The sequence below is a fragment of the Dipodomys spectabilis genome, unplaced genomic scaffold (assembly GCF_019054845.1).
Source record: "Dipodomys spectabilis isolate Male_0828 unplaced genomic scaffold, ASM1905484v1 ptg000157l, whole genome shotgun sequence".
NCBI classification, from domain to species: domain Eukaryota; kingdom Metazoa; phylum Chordata; class Mammalia; order Rodentia; family Heteromyidae; genus Dipodomys; species Dipodomys spectabilis.
This window is the reverse complement of record NW_024870834.1, coordinates 7,666,797-7,680,021: the sequence shown is the minus strand read 5'-3', so window position 1 is coordinate 7,680,021 and position 13,225 is coordinate 7,666,797. Positions and strand designations below refer to the sequence as shown.

Below are 13,225 nucleotides of genomic sequence, written 5' to 3'. Positions count from 1 at the left end.
GACTGACCCACCAGGCCTTAAGTCCAGGGCAGAGAGAAACAAGGCTAAGTGTTGGGAAGATGCTAGAGATGAGGAAGACTGGGGCACTGTAAAAGCAGATACTTCATAAAATGAGAGGTGAGCAGATGGATCCAAAGCTTTACAAATCTCAGTATAATCAATTCCATCTCAAAGCAGAGTCTTAATTAGTTTCTGCATGTTGACCTTTAGTTCTATGAGAAGCTCCAGTGGATGAGCTTGACCCACATGGGTGGTTCATGTAGCCAAATGTCTCCATTCACTGTGTCTTGTTCCTTTGTAACAAGGTTTTCAAAGAGCCCCATGGCAATTTATTAAGCAGAAGGCACCTGGATCAATCTCCCTTTTTTTTGTTGTTCTTAGTATTGGGGCTTGAATTTAGGGCTTAAATTTGGGGCCTGGGCACTGTCCCTCAGCTCTTCAGCTCAAAGGGAGTGCTCTACCACTTGAGCCACAACACCACTTCCAGTTTTCTGGTGGTTAATTGGAGATAAGAGTCTCATGGACTTTCCTGCCCAAGCTGGCTTTGAACTGAAATCCTCAGATCTCAGCCTCCTAAGTAGCTAGGATTTAGGCGTGAGCCACCTCTACCCTGTTCAATCTTGCTTCTTTAATGCACAAATAAAGACAAGTTTAGAGAAGAAAGGCAAGAGAAAAATTGCACCCCCAAAGCATTTATTACAGGCCAATTTGATTATATTTTCATAAATCATTGTCACACTGTGAGGCCCATAGTCTTCAGCTTATGAGAGGGAAAAAACATGTTTCCAGATCATAAACAAGAGTTGTGTCTGGTCTGCAGTGCTGGGTCTGTTCTGGCTAAGTCAGCACACATTCTTTCTGACCCCAAGGACCTGGATGCTGCTGCTGTTTGCCTTGGCTGGCTGTTTATTCATAGGTTCTTTAGACTATTGTGAGCTGACTTGGTTTGATTGAGTTTACTATAATTTAGAGACCACTAATTTTTCATTCAATCGTATTTTATCAATATTTTCATGAGAGCTGGCATGTAATCCTGGGTACTCAGCGTTTTCTTATCCACCTACCTCTGTCTCCTATGTATCTGGGATTATACATGGCTTATTAATTGAGATGAGGGCCTAACTTTTTGTCTGGCCTGGCCTCAAACTTGATCTACCCTAATTTTAAGCGATCTAAATACTGTGAGATTGGCTTAATGAACCCTGTGCAGATGCCAGAAATAAATTCATTCAAAGTTTTCTCCTCAATCAATGGGAACCTTAACTCTGATCTCACCATATAGAAACAAACTTTAAAATGGATACTAATAGACACAACAATAAATAGCTTAATATATGAAGAACACTAAATATGAAAGACTGACATAGGGCCTTTGCCATAGTGAAAAACTCATGTCAGAAAGCAGACTTAGGATCAGGTGCCATTGGTAATCCTAGCTACTCAGGAGGCTGAGATTTGAGGATCATGGTTCAAAGCCAGCCTGGGCAGGAATGTCCTTGAGGCTCTAATCCCCAATTAACCACCAGAAAAGCAAAAGTGGCACTGTGGCTCAAAGTGTTAGAGCACAAGCCTTGAGCAAAAGAGCTCAGGGACAGCACCAAGGTCCTGAGTTCAAGCCCCATGACTGAGGAAAGAGGAAAAGAAAGAAAAAAAAGAAGAAAGAAAGAAGGAGAGAGGGACAGAAAACTGCTAGGAAACTAAACAGGCAAGCCAAAAGTAGAATTGCACTGCATGTATCTGAGAAGGAACTCGTAGATATGTAAATAATCCCAATAACTCAATAACAGACCAATTTTTAAATGGATAAAATATTTCAACATAAAGTTTATAAAGAAAGATGAAAAATGGCCAACCAATATATGAAACATCAGTGAGATGTAAACGTAAAACCACAATGAGATAGCACTAGATATCCACCAGGATAAAGTACATTTAAAACTAAGATGATGGATACTGCCGAGAGTTTGGAGGATTTTGAGCATCAGGAGGTTGGCACCCAGAGGTTAGTACACTATTTTGAAACAAATGTCAGGAAGTTTCTAACGGAAATAAATACTTACATATATTCTCTGACCGTGCAGTTCACTACCAGGTCAGAAGCCCATTCACCAACAGTACAGGAATGCTGCACTATGTTAGGAGAGAAAGACAAAGGCTCAATAGCTATGTGCATCTGATCATACAAAATAATTCGTATCCAAATGAACTCCAGGAAATGGAAGTAAGAGGTTTTCTGCTTGTTACTGGTTTTGTTCTCTTTTTGTCTTGTTTGTTCCTTTATCTGTCTTTGGGAGGCTTCGGGGAGGCATAGAAATGGAGGGACAAGGGGTGAACAAATGCAGCAGTGGTGCTCACTACATACTATGTGGAATATGAACTCTACAACTTGTGGGTGGGATGGGAGGGAAAAACTGGGAGAGAGCAAGGGAAGGGATGACATTGTGCAAAAAGAACTGTACTCTTTGCCTGTCTTATGTACCCCTCTGTACACCGTCCTTATAATAACAAAAAAAATTAAAAATGAGCGTTCCGATGTGTAACATTCCTGGTTTCTATCTAGGGTGGATGGTGGAAAGAGGAGCAAGATATATAATAAACATCATACAGTGTTCACTGTAGACTGGGGAGGGGGGAGGGTGAGTTGTGGGTGGCACTGTAAACATACTTTATTGGTCTGTTGCCAGTTTTCCATAATCAAATGCCGAATGAATGAAGGTAATTGCAGTATTTACTCTGGGAAGATTCATACCCCCAAAAGGCTGGGTAGAAGGGGGAACTCGCCACAGGGGAGCATTTGCCTTTAATACAGCAGGCTATCTGTTCCTAATGAGGGTCTTGGGTGGATGGGCTCGTGGGGAGAATCTCATCTCCCAGATGCTCACGTAGCCATTCCTTTGCGCGTCGGTGTTGTCTCCCACATGCCCTTGGCGGGTGACTGGAGGGGCCACGTGGAACTGGGGACGGGGTGGGGGGGGTGAGGGGGGCAGATGTGTGTGTGAAGAGCACGGAGCGCCCTCTCCTGTCCTCCAGGGAGCCCTACAGTCCAGATGGGCACCTCCTCCGCTCTTTGGGGGTCTGCGCACTGGGGGGGGGGGCCCTGCGGGCGGGGACCCGTGTTGGGAGGGGGAGGGTGGCGAGGACGGTCCCCGAGGCCCGGGGTGGGGCGGTGGGGAGGGCTCGGCCGCCGGCAGCTGCGGGGCTCCACCTGTTGCGTCTGAGCGCGCGGGGCTGGGAAGCCAAGCGCGTGGGCACCGCGGGACGCCCACGGACTGGGCCCCCAGGGCCGCCCAGGGGGTGAGACCGGGCAGGGCGCCCGGCGGATCGCCGGAGAGCCCGGCTGCTGGTCTGCAGGGCACCGTGGGCGAGAACTGAGGGGCCAGGGGCAGGCAGCCAAGCCAGGGGGTGGCCCAGGTGGAACTCCCGGTCATCCGGGCCGCTCTCCAGGGAGCCGGGCTGGTAAAGCCAAACACGTGGGGGGGGGGGCGGGGAGAAGACATCCAGTGTGGCGCCCAGGGGACCAGGGCGTGGTGGCCCGGGCAGGCGGGAGAGCTGCGGGAAGGTGAGGCTGTCGAGGGTGGGGAGGAGGCCGCTCAGGGGACGATGCCCGGGGAGAGGCTCCGGCCTTCCTTCGCTCCCGTGATGCAGCCTCCCTTTCTGGTTTTCTGTCTCCAGCCGCTTCGCCTGCTGGACGCCGCGCCGGGCCGGAGCCAAGCGGAAGATCCGAGTCCGCAGACGCCGCCCGGCACCGTGCGGGACCTGTGCCAGCTCCCCCACCCTGCCCCTCCCGTCCCCCCAACCTCGGCCGCCCGCTGTGAGTCGTTCCGGAGGCCCGAGTCCGGTTCCGCCCGGCCGCAAGGACTCGGCACCGCGCACCCCCCACCCCGATCCCGCGCAGCGCCCCCCCCCCCCGCCCCGTCCGAGCCTTCCAACCAACACCTGGGGAAGCGCCGGCCGCCGCCGCCACACCCCGAGGCTCCGCTTACCCGCCGGTGCCCCGCCATCCGCGGCGTCCGCTCCGGGCCGAGTTCGAGTCCGCCCGAGTTGGCCGCGAGGACGCGCCACGCCCCCTTCCCGGGCCGGGGGAGGCGGGGTGCACGCCGGGCGCCCGCAGCCTCGTGCCCGGCAGAGGCGCGCGGGGCGGCGGGACGCTCGGATCTCCGGCGAACGTTCCGGAGGAGCGCGGGGGGGCGGGGGGGCGGGGGAGGCGGGGACGGCGGCCACCGAGCGGATTCGAAAGCGGGGAGCCGGCGGCGGAGGCCCCACCGGAGCGGCGCGGGCGCGGGGGGGACGCCTGGCGGCCATGGGCGCGCCGGCGGCGGGGCGTCCCGAGGCGGGGTGAGCAGCACCCCGCACCCTCTCCCCCCAGGGGGGGGCAGTGCTCCCCCCCTCCCCATCCAGCCCCGGGAGGACCGCGGCCATGGCCGGCCGGGGCTGCAGCTGCGGCCCCGGGCACCTGAACGAGGACAACGCGCGCTTCGCGCTGCTGGCCGCGCTCATCCTGCTCTACCTGCTGGGCGGCGCCGCCGTGTTCTCGGCGCTGGAGCTGGCGCACGAGCGCCAGGCCAAGCAGCGCTGGGAGGAGCGCCTGGCCAACTTCAGCCGCGGCCACAACCTGAGCCGCGACGAGCTGCGCGGCTTCCTCCGCCACTACGAGGAAGCCGCCCGCGCGGGCGTGCGCGTGGACAGCGTGCGTCCGCGCTGGGACTTCACCGGCGCCTTCTACTTCGTGGGCACCGTCGTGTCCACCATAGGTAAGGGACCCCGGCGGCGCCCCACCTGCCCGGGGGCGAGACCGACACCCCTCCACACGCACAGACCTCTCCCGCAGCCTCTGCGGGGAGCCGGCCGCTGCCTGCTCCACAGGTGGTGCCGGGCGGTGCGCTGCGAACGCGGGCGGGCAGCGAGGGCAGCCATCCCCTGCGCGCGCGCTCGGGAGGAGAAGAAACCGCAATCTCAGCTCCCCTCCCCGGAGCCAGGACTGGGGCGAGGGGGGGGCGGGCAGGGGGGGTGAGCCTCCCCCCCACCCCAAGAGATGTGAATGCTCCTTAAGTTGGAGAAGTTTTGCTGTGGACGTTTCCATCTGATGAAGGACTGACCTTGCGAGTGGGGGGGACAGGAAGCGGTGGACGTTGGTTGAGCCGAGATCACACGCACACACACACACACACACACACACACACACACACACAATCACCACGGGCGGTAATGTCACACTCTCCTAGAGAAAGTCCCATCCGGTTGCAGGATTGCACGTGTTAAGGAGGCGAAAGTGTGAATGGAAGGATGGAACGCGCTGCCCAGCAGGGAAGAACCAGGGAAGAAGTTGAGTGAAGTGACCTGGGGGGGGGGGGGGGGCGCGAACCCGTTAGGACTCAGTGTCGTTTGTGTCGGGGGTGGAGGGGGTGAAACACACACTTCTTGCATGCTGGGATGAGCGGGCTGATCTCTGCTGGCTAAGGGGGTGTGGGGCGCAGATCAGCAGCGTGTACCTCCCTGGGGACAGCTGGGACCCAGGGTGTGACAGGGCCATTGTCAGTTCTGCCTCTGTGCACCCTCAGAAGGATGTTCATCCTTGACGCGCCGTCCAGCGATGGGAGAGTGCGGGGGAGACGCTGAGCAAAGAGGGCAGCGCGGGGAAGGGGCTTGGAAAGGCCAGACAGAGACGAGTGTGGCACAGCAAAAAGGCCGCTGGTGGCAACAGCTAGGGTGGGTCTGAGCCCCTCAGCCAGGACGCATCAGCAAGGCAATGGTGGCAAGGCAAACCTCCCCAGACTCTGTGCTCGGGAGGTATATCCAGGGGTAAGAGCAGGCATGAAAGGCTTCCTTCCAAACATAGGCCAGCGAGCAACCGGGACCAAGCCAGGGCTTCAGCTGCTGAGCGGGAATCCCGGGCGGGAACCACGATGCTTAGGGACACGGCTATGTTGCAGGGCCTCCTGTTCAGTGGCCTTGCTCACAACTCCGGTCTCATCTTGGTGTCTCTGTCTACCTGCTTCGATCACACAGCAGTAGCTGGGTGCCCTTGGCTGGCACGGCAGGGCCCTGCGGGTGATAGAAGAGAACCATCACCCTCTTCCTTCCCCCAGCTCACATTCTCTGCCCGACCCTGAGCACTGGTCTGCCCATCTCTTCTCCTATACCTCAGAAGCCAGTTCCAGAATTTCCACACAGGGAGGCTTGGGGTCACTTGGAATTTAACCTTGGTCTGCTGCATTTGCATAGCTAGTAGAGGATTTTTTTTTTCTTCTGTAGATGGGATGATTTGGGGAATGGTTTTGATGGGAGATAGGGGTGTCAGATCTCCCCACTATCATTGCAAGCCACCCTTTGAAGCTCCCCCATGGGCGTGGAAGCATGAAGGAGCAGAGTCTCTGCAGGGGCTGCTGGACAGCAGTGGATGGGGGAGGAGAGAGGAGACACAGAAAAACGCTACAGGCAGAAGGCAGGACAGACACAGGGCTGGGGGATGCAAATGTGTTCACAAAGCAGGTGAAGCATAATGAGACCTGGACAGCGTCTGAAGTGTGGGGTTCTGTCTCTGTAACTTGGGCATGTTGCTTAACCCTAGACAGTGCCCATCCTGGCATCAGGCAGTCACACTAGCCACTCAGCCTCATGAGGTCTGCCTCCTGCCCTCGGCCTCCCTGAAGCCCACTTCCTCTTCCAAGACAATGAGCTCCTGTACGGGAATTCCTATTACAAAGGACAAACCATCCATCACCTGTGAAGACATCATACGCTTTTGCATTTTAAACATCTTCTAAACGATCCCACCCATTGCTGTTGTAGGAACAGCGTTTGCTGGTTTTGATTAGGGACTTGTACAGATATTTGGACACCCATGTTCCCATCACTATTATGATCCACAGCCCGAGGGAAGCCCCACCCCTAGGAGGAAGCCCCTCCCCCAGGTCCACCCACAGAGGCTTGAAAATCACCACGTGGTGTCTACGAACAATGCGTCCCTTCTTAGCCAAAAGGAGTGAGATTTGTTAGTACAGTGCAGATGGACCTCGAAAACAATTTTATTTGGTGAAATAAGCAGACACAACAAGGCCAAATATTGTGTGGTTCTAGAAAAACCTGGGGAAGCAGAGAGGAGGCAGGGACTGAGGGAAGGCAGAAAGAATGCCACTGTTGTGTGGGTAGAGCTTCCGCATAAGCTGTGGGAGAATTTACAGGTAAAGAGCGTAGCTACTATTTCTGCCTAAAAGTGGCTAACTTAATTTTGGTAGAACTGCTAAGGCAAACACAACATTGTGAATATATCAAATGCTATCCAACTGTCTGAATAGTTAACGTGATATATAACTTCACAATAAGAAAGATTAAATTTTAAAAATTAAAATATAATATGGGGATGTTGGTGATTTTTTAGAGGGGGGAGCAGGTAATCACTGGAAACAAGAATTATCTTAAAGGCAAGGCACTGGTGGTTCATGCTTGTAATCTCAGGAGGCTGAGATCTGAGGATTGAGGTTAGAAGCTAGCCCAAGCAGACAAGTCTGAGACTCTTCGATTAACCAGCAAAAAGCTGAAAGTGAAAATGTGGTCAAGTGGAAGAACACCAGCCATGAGCAAGCAAGAGCCTGAGGCTGTGATTCAAGATCCAGAACCAGTGCATGTGCACGTGTGTGCATGCACACGAATATGCACGCATGCACACATACATATGCACACACACACACTTGAGGTCAAGACCAGGGAAAAAGCTTTTGAAATCAAATTATAAGCAATCCAAACAATAAAATATGGAGAATCACAGAGTATATCAAATTATACACTGGTACCAAAACACAGAACAGACCTTGGTAGGCAGGAAAGTTGAGATCAATTCCATCTTGCAACAAAAGGAAACTGAGGTTCAGGAAGCATAAATACCTTGTTTATTTAGGGTGAGCATGGCCAGAATAACTTCAGGAGGAAGGCTCGTTGTATCCATTCAGAGAAGCTTGGGTTTGTTCAATGACATACTTGCCACTTGGAAAATTCCAGTAGCTTGGCTGTGTGAACTGTGTTGTATAGCTCGTGGTTCTCACCTCTGTCATCCAGCAACCCTGCTTCTTGCAGGAGCTCATCTGAGCCTGTCACATTAGAAATTCTTGGTTATGTTATAAAATAGAATGGCCTCTTATTTTTCAGATCGTTTGTTGATTGATAATGTTGCCATTTGAACTCAGAGCCTCATGCTTGCTAACCTCCCAGCCCTTTTTGCATTCATTATTTCTTAGATGAAGTCTTAGAGTCCGTTGCCCAGGACTTGTCTCACGTTGTTCCTCTGTATAGTTGAAATTACAGGCTAGCCTCAAACAGCAGTCTTATCTCTATCTCACAAATAGCTGGGATTGGGCTGGGAAGGTGGCTCAGTGGTAGAGTGTTTTGCCTTGCATGCATGAAGCCCTGGATTCGATTCCTCAGCACCACATGAGCAGAAAAGGCTAGAAGTGATGCTGTGACTCAAATGGTAGAGCACTAGCCTTGAACTGAAGAGCTGAGGGACAGCGCCCAGGCCCAGAGTTCAGGCCCCACGACCAACAAAACAAAAACAAAAACCAACCGAGCAAACAAAAAAACCAAGTAGCTGGGATTAGACATCCATCACCATGCCTAACCTGATTTCCTTTTTTAAATCCTGAACTTCATCTTTTGATCTTGTCTCTGTCATGCTATTCTCTGTGAGGGAGAGAAGACTGGTCTGAATGTAACCCAGGTAATTCTTGATATCCTGTCTAAAATAGTTCTCCTTTCAAAGAAGCATGATCTAATTGCCCACATGACTTACAAATACATAAATTCTATGTGTTTGCATTTCCAAAGCGCCCTAAAAAGTCTCTAGTTTATAAGGAAGCTGCCGCTACTTCTTTGCCATGTCTCTCTTATCTCAGATGAGGCCTGGCAGGCACCTCCCCTCCCTAAACACTCCTCAAGGTCTCCCTGGTCCTCAATGCGCTGGCATTCTGTTCTCTGTGGTCCCATCCCTCTCCCCCCACCCCCATTCTCAAGACTGACAGGATGCTCCAGTGCTGGCCCACTATTCTCTGGTTGGTAGCAGATTCTCCCTGTAGTGAGCGATCCTGGGAGCGGCCCTGTAACCACCTTTCCCCTTGGAAGGAAGGAGAGGAGAGAATGGGGGTGAGGATGGAGGCCACTAGGTTATTCATGACTTTAATAATTTTGGGCATGAGGAGGGGAGTGCAGAAAGCCATGGGAAAGCCCCCCCCCCATTATTCCAGCCTCTGCCTCCTGCACTTACTTTACCTGAATTGCCAAGCGTTTTACCACGCTCTCCAAATGCTGTGCTTTACACCCCCATCTTCCCGTGGACAGACAGCCATCTTTAGAAGTCTCATTAAGTGCTCAGGGTTGGTTGGTCCCAACATGTGATCAAAACTGCCTGCCAGCATGTCTCCTCTCCATCCCTTCCTTGGAAAGGAAATCCCTGGGTCAGTGAGCCCAAGGGTCAGACCATAGATGGAAATGGGGTGCAGGACAGTGGGAGAACTATGCTTTGGAAAGGTGTTCACTTTCTCACTCTAAGACAATACTGGGCTGGCTAGGCAGGTGACTGCGTCTTCAGCTAAGCCTTGGCCCTGAGACCTCTGGGCTTTGCTCTATGGAGGCATGAAAAAAAAAAACAGGAAGTCCTGCTCACTTCTGCTGAACTGGCAGGAGCAATTTGATGTCACAATTTGCTGCAGTTTCTCTTCCTGTAGGACCAGGACCCACCATCCCTCAGAGAGGGAACTTTTGATGTCACAAATCTCCCTGAAGTTTCTATTCCTGTAGGACCTTTGGTCCCCTCCAAGGATGAATCTCACATATTACCTGTGTCGTTGCGCACTCACTTATTTCTGAGAGAGAACAGGGATGGTTGTATTCTCTTAACTCTTCCAGTTGTCATGGCCACATGTGATGTAGTCCTCCCTAGATCCATACTATTTTTTTTTGTCTTTTACACCATTTCTGATATACTTTTCAAGACTTTCATGTGTTTCTGTTAATGTTAATAGTTTAGCTGTCCTCAGAGTTGGATCTGGAGGTCACGTGTTGTATGTACAATACAATTTATGAAACTAGTGGTAGCTGTAATCCTAGCGATTTGGGAGGCTGAGGATGGGAGGATTGTGAGTCAAGGCTATTCCTGACTAAGAAGTTCAAGAGATGCCCTTCTCCAGCAATAGCTGGGTAGAGTGGCACATACCTGTCATCTCCAGCATGGTGCCAGGCTAGCTGGGGCAGAAAAGTCCACAAGACTCTGTCTCCATGGAAGGAAAGCTAGACAGGTGGTTTGTGTGTCTGTGACCGCAGTGACAGCGTGTGGCAGGGGGCGCACCCTCCTCCTACAGAGCACCGTGAAAGACACAGGGTTGGATGCCTGGCGAGTGGCAGGGCACCAGGTTAGCAAGCAGTTCTGAGTTCAGAGGCAAAAGAGCTGGGCTCCCACAAGAATCACTCACCACCTGTGGCTGGGCGATGGCTGTGTCTGTGGGGAGGGGCCTAAGTGACCAGAGCTCTTGGCTGTCTCCACTTAGCTGAAGTAGCAGAGCCTGCAAAGCTGGGCAGTGGACTTCTACAGCACCCGGATAAGAAGTTTAGAGGCGTACAGGTGGTGCCCACAAGGGCTTCCCACAATTCCTGGTCCTTCCCCTTACACGTGATTGGCCAGTGCTTTGTCCCAGGGTCATAGCCAGCTTCCAGTGTGACTAGAAAATGAAGTCTATTTTTTTTTTCTTCTGTCGGTCGTGGGGCTTGAACTCTGGGCCTGGGCGCTGGCCCTCAGCTCTTCAGCTCAATGCTAGTGCTCTACCACTAGAGCCACAGCACCACTTCCCGTTTTCTGGTGGTTAATTGGAGATAAGAGTCTCAGAGACTTTCCTGTCCAGGCTGGCTTTGAACCTTGATACTCAGATCTCAGCCTCCCGAGTAGCTAGGAAAGTCTCTCTATTTTAAAAAAAAGTCTTAATTATCTTTAAGTAGTTATGCAAAGGAGTTGCCATTGAACAAAGCAGTTTATAAAAGGACTGCCTTGGTCATTATCACCTCTTTGAACATTCTCACCCAACCCTCCTACCCTTCCCTCGCTTTTCTTCATTTTTAGGTTGTATATTTCATTCTTTTGCAGTTTATGCGCACAATGCGTCTTGATCGGTGTCATCCCCTCAACATTGGCACCCTTATATTCCAACAAAGACCCACCTAATCCAACAGCTTCAGTACAACAGAAAACTGTGATAATGAAATCAACCTTGCCATTATAACATTGGCTTATTTCATCTGTGATGTAAAGTACGGTGTTTTTCAATCAGAATATTGAGTAGAATGAAATATTTATAAATGCAATTAATTGCAACTGTTGGATTATGGATTTTCACTCAAAACTTTTGGAAATTCTTATTTTTTAAGTGAAAATGTGACATTTATTAAAGAAAGTTGATCAAAAGAGAAAGATGGAAGGAAGGAAGGAGAGAAGGAAAGAAAGAAAGAACGAGAGAGAGAAAGAAAAACAGAAAGAAAATGAAGTCTCTATTCCTGCTATCAGGTGTGGCAGTAACATTACACAGGAATTCTGATGAAGCCCCATCTCCCCAGAGCCCAGGAGAAAGTTCTGCAGGCCCTGTGGATCAGGCTCACCTGACAGACTTAACAGGAGATGGGTCAGGATCCATCCCTGTCCCCATGCAGTGTGGGTGGAAAGGGCTGTGTTGGCGAGGCAGCTGTTGAAAGTAATGAAGAATTCTGGGTAGCTCAGGGGAAGAGAAGAAGGGTGGAGCCAGGCACCCATTTAAGTGATAGAGTGCCAGCCATAAGCGGAAAAGCCAAGCTGGAACAGGAGTCCTTGAGTTCAAGAACCAGTACAGCGCGCGCACACACAGACACAGACACAGACACACACACACACACACACACACACACACACACACACACACACACACACGGAGACTATTCTTCCTCCCACTGGATTGTTTTGGTGTTCTTGTCAGTAATTAATTGAGCATCAATGTGAGGGCTGATTTCTGGACTCTGGACTCTTCATCTGTAGGTCTGTCTGTGCAGGACATGGTAGCTGTGTGGTCAGTTGTGGATGGCGGGGGAGGGGAGAGGTGAGCTTTCCCTGTTGATCTTCCTTTTCAGCTGTCTTGACTACTCTGAGCTCCTTAATCCTCCAGGTGAATATTAAGATGATCTTGTTACATTCTACATATTAATCTGTAGACTAATTTGTAAATATTACCTCTGACTACGTTAAGTATTCCAACCCATGAACATGAGAGATCTTTCCATTTATTTGGATCCTTTAGGGTGTATGGGTGTGAGCGTGCGTGTGTGCACCAGTCCAGGGACTTGAACTCAGGGTCTGGGCACTGTCCCTAAGCTTTTTTGCTCCAGGCTAGTGCTCTGCCACATGAACCACAGCTCCACTTCTGGCCTTTTGGATGGTTACTGGCAATAAGAGGATCATAGACTTTCTTTGAACTGCCGTCTTTACATCTTAGCCTTCTAAATAGCTAGGATTATAGGTGTGAGCTACTGGCTCCTGGCCCTTTAGGTTTTGTGTGTGTATGTGTGTGTGTTTTAATAAAATAGTTTTCAGAATATTAAGTTTTATACTTTTTTGTTTCTTGGCAAGTACTTTATTCTTAATACTTTTACAAATGTTTTTGATTAATTTTACTTTGGATTATTTATTGCAAGTGTGTAGAAACAGAATTGATTCTTGTATGTTGATTTTATACCATGTGGTCTGCTATGGTGTATTAGCTCACCCTGTGCCATATTAGTTTTAATCATGTTCTCATAGGTTACCTAATCATGTTTAATGATTTCCTATGTAGAGAAGAATGTCATTTATAAGTGGAAATAGTTTTAATCTTTCCTATAAAGGTGATATATTCTTTTCATGCCTGGGGAGACTCTTCAGTGCCATGTTGAGTAGAAGTGGTGTAAACGAACATCTTACCTTATTCCTGATCTGAGGGGACGTTTCTGCCTTTCACCATTGGTACTAGTTTTACAGATTGACTTTCTAGGTAGGGAGAATTCCAGAAATCTGTTCCTAGTTTGTTGAGGGTTTTAAATCACACAGACACTAGTATTCACCTGGATTCCTTTTGTGCATCCATTCGGATGATCTGGTGCTTTCTTCCTTATGCTTTTGATATTGCATCTTATGATCTTTATATATTGAATCTACTAAGGCACAGTCTGTAGTTCTTTTTGTATGGTT

General features: G+C 50.5%; 1 protein-coding gene across 1 annotated transcript in view; it reads left to right on the top strand.

Annotated features, from left to right (window-relative positions):
* The first annotated feature begins 4,414 nt into the window (after window positions 1-4,414).
* The window catches only part of Kcnk13 (potassium two pore domain channel subfamily K member 13), a 64,845-nt gene continuing 56,034 nt past the window's right edge, over window positions 4,415-13,225 (top strand). The window contains exon 1 of the mRNA XM_042692756.1: window positions 4,415-4,751. Coding sequence (XP_042548690.1) covers window positions 4,418-4,751 — 334 coding nt within the window. The 5' untranslated portion in view covers window positions 4,415-4,417. The remainder of the gene's footprint in view (window positions 4,752-13,225) is intronic.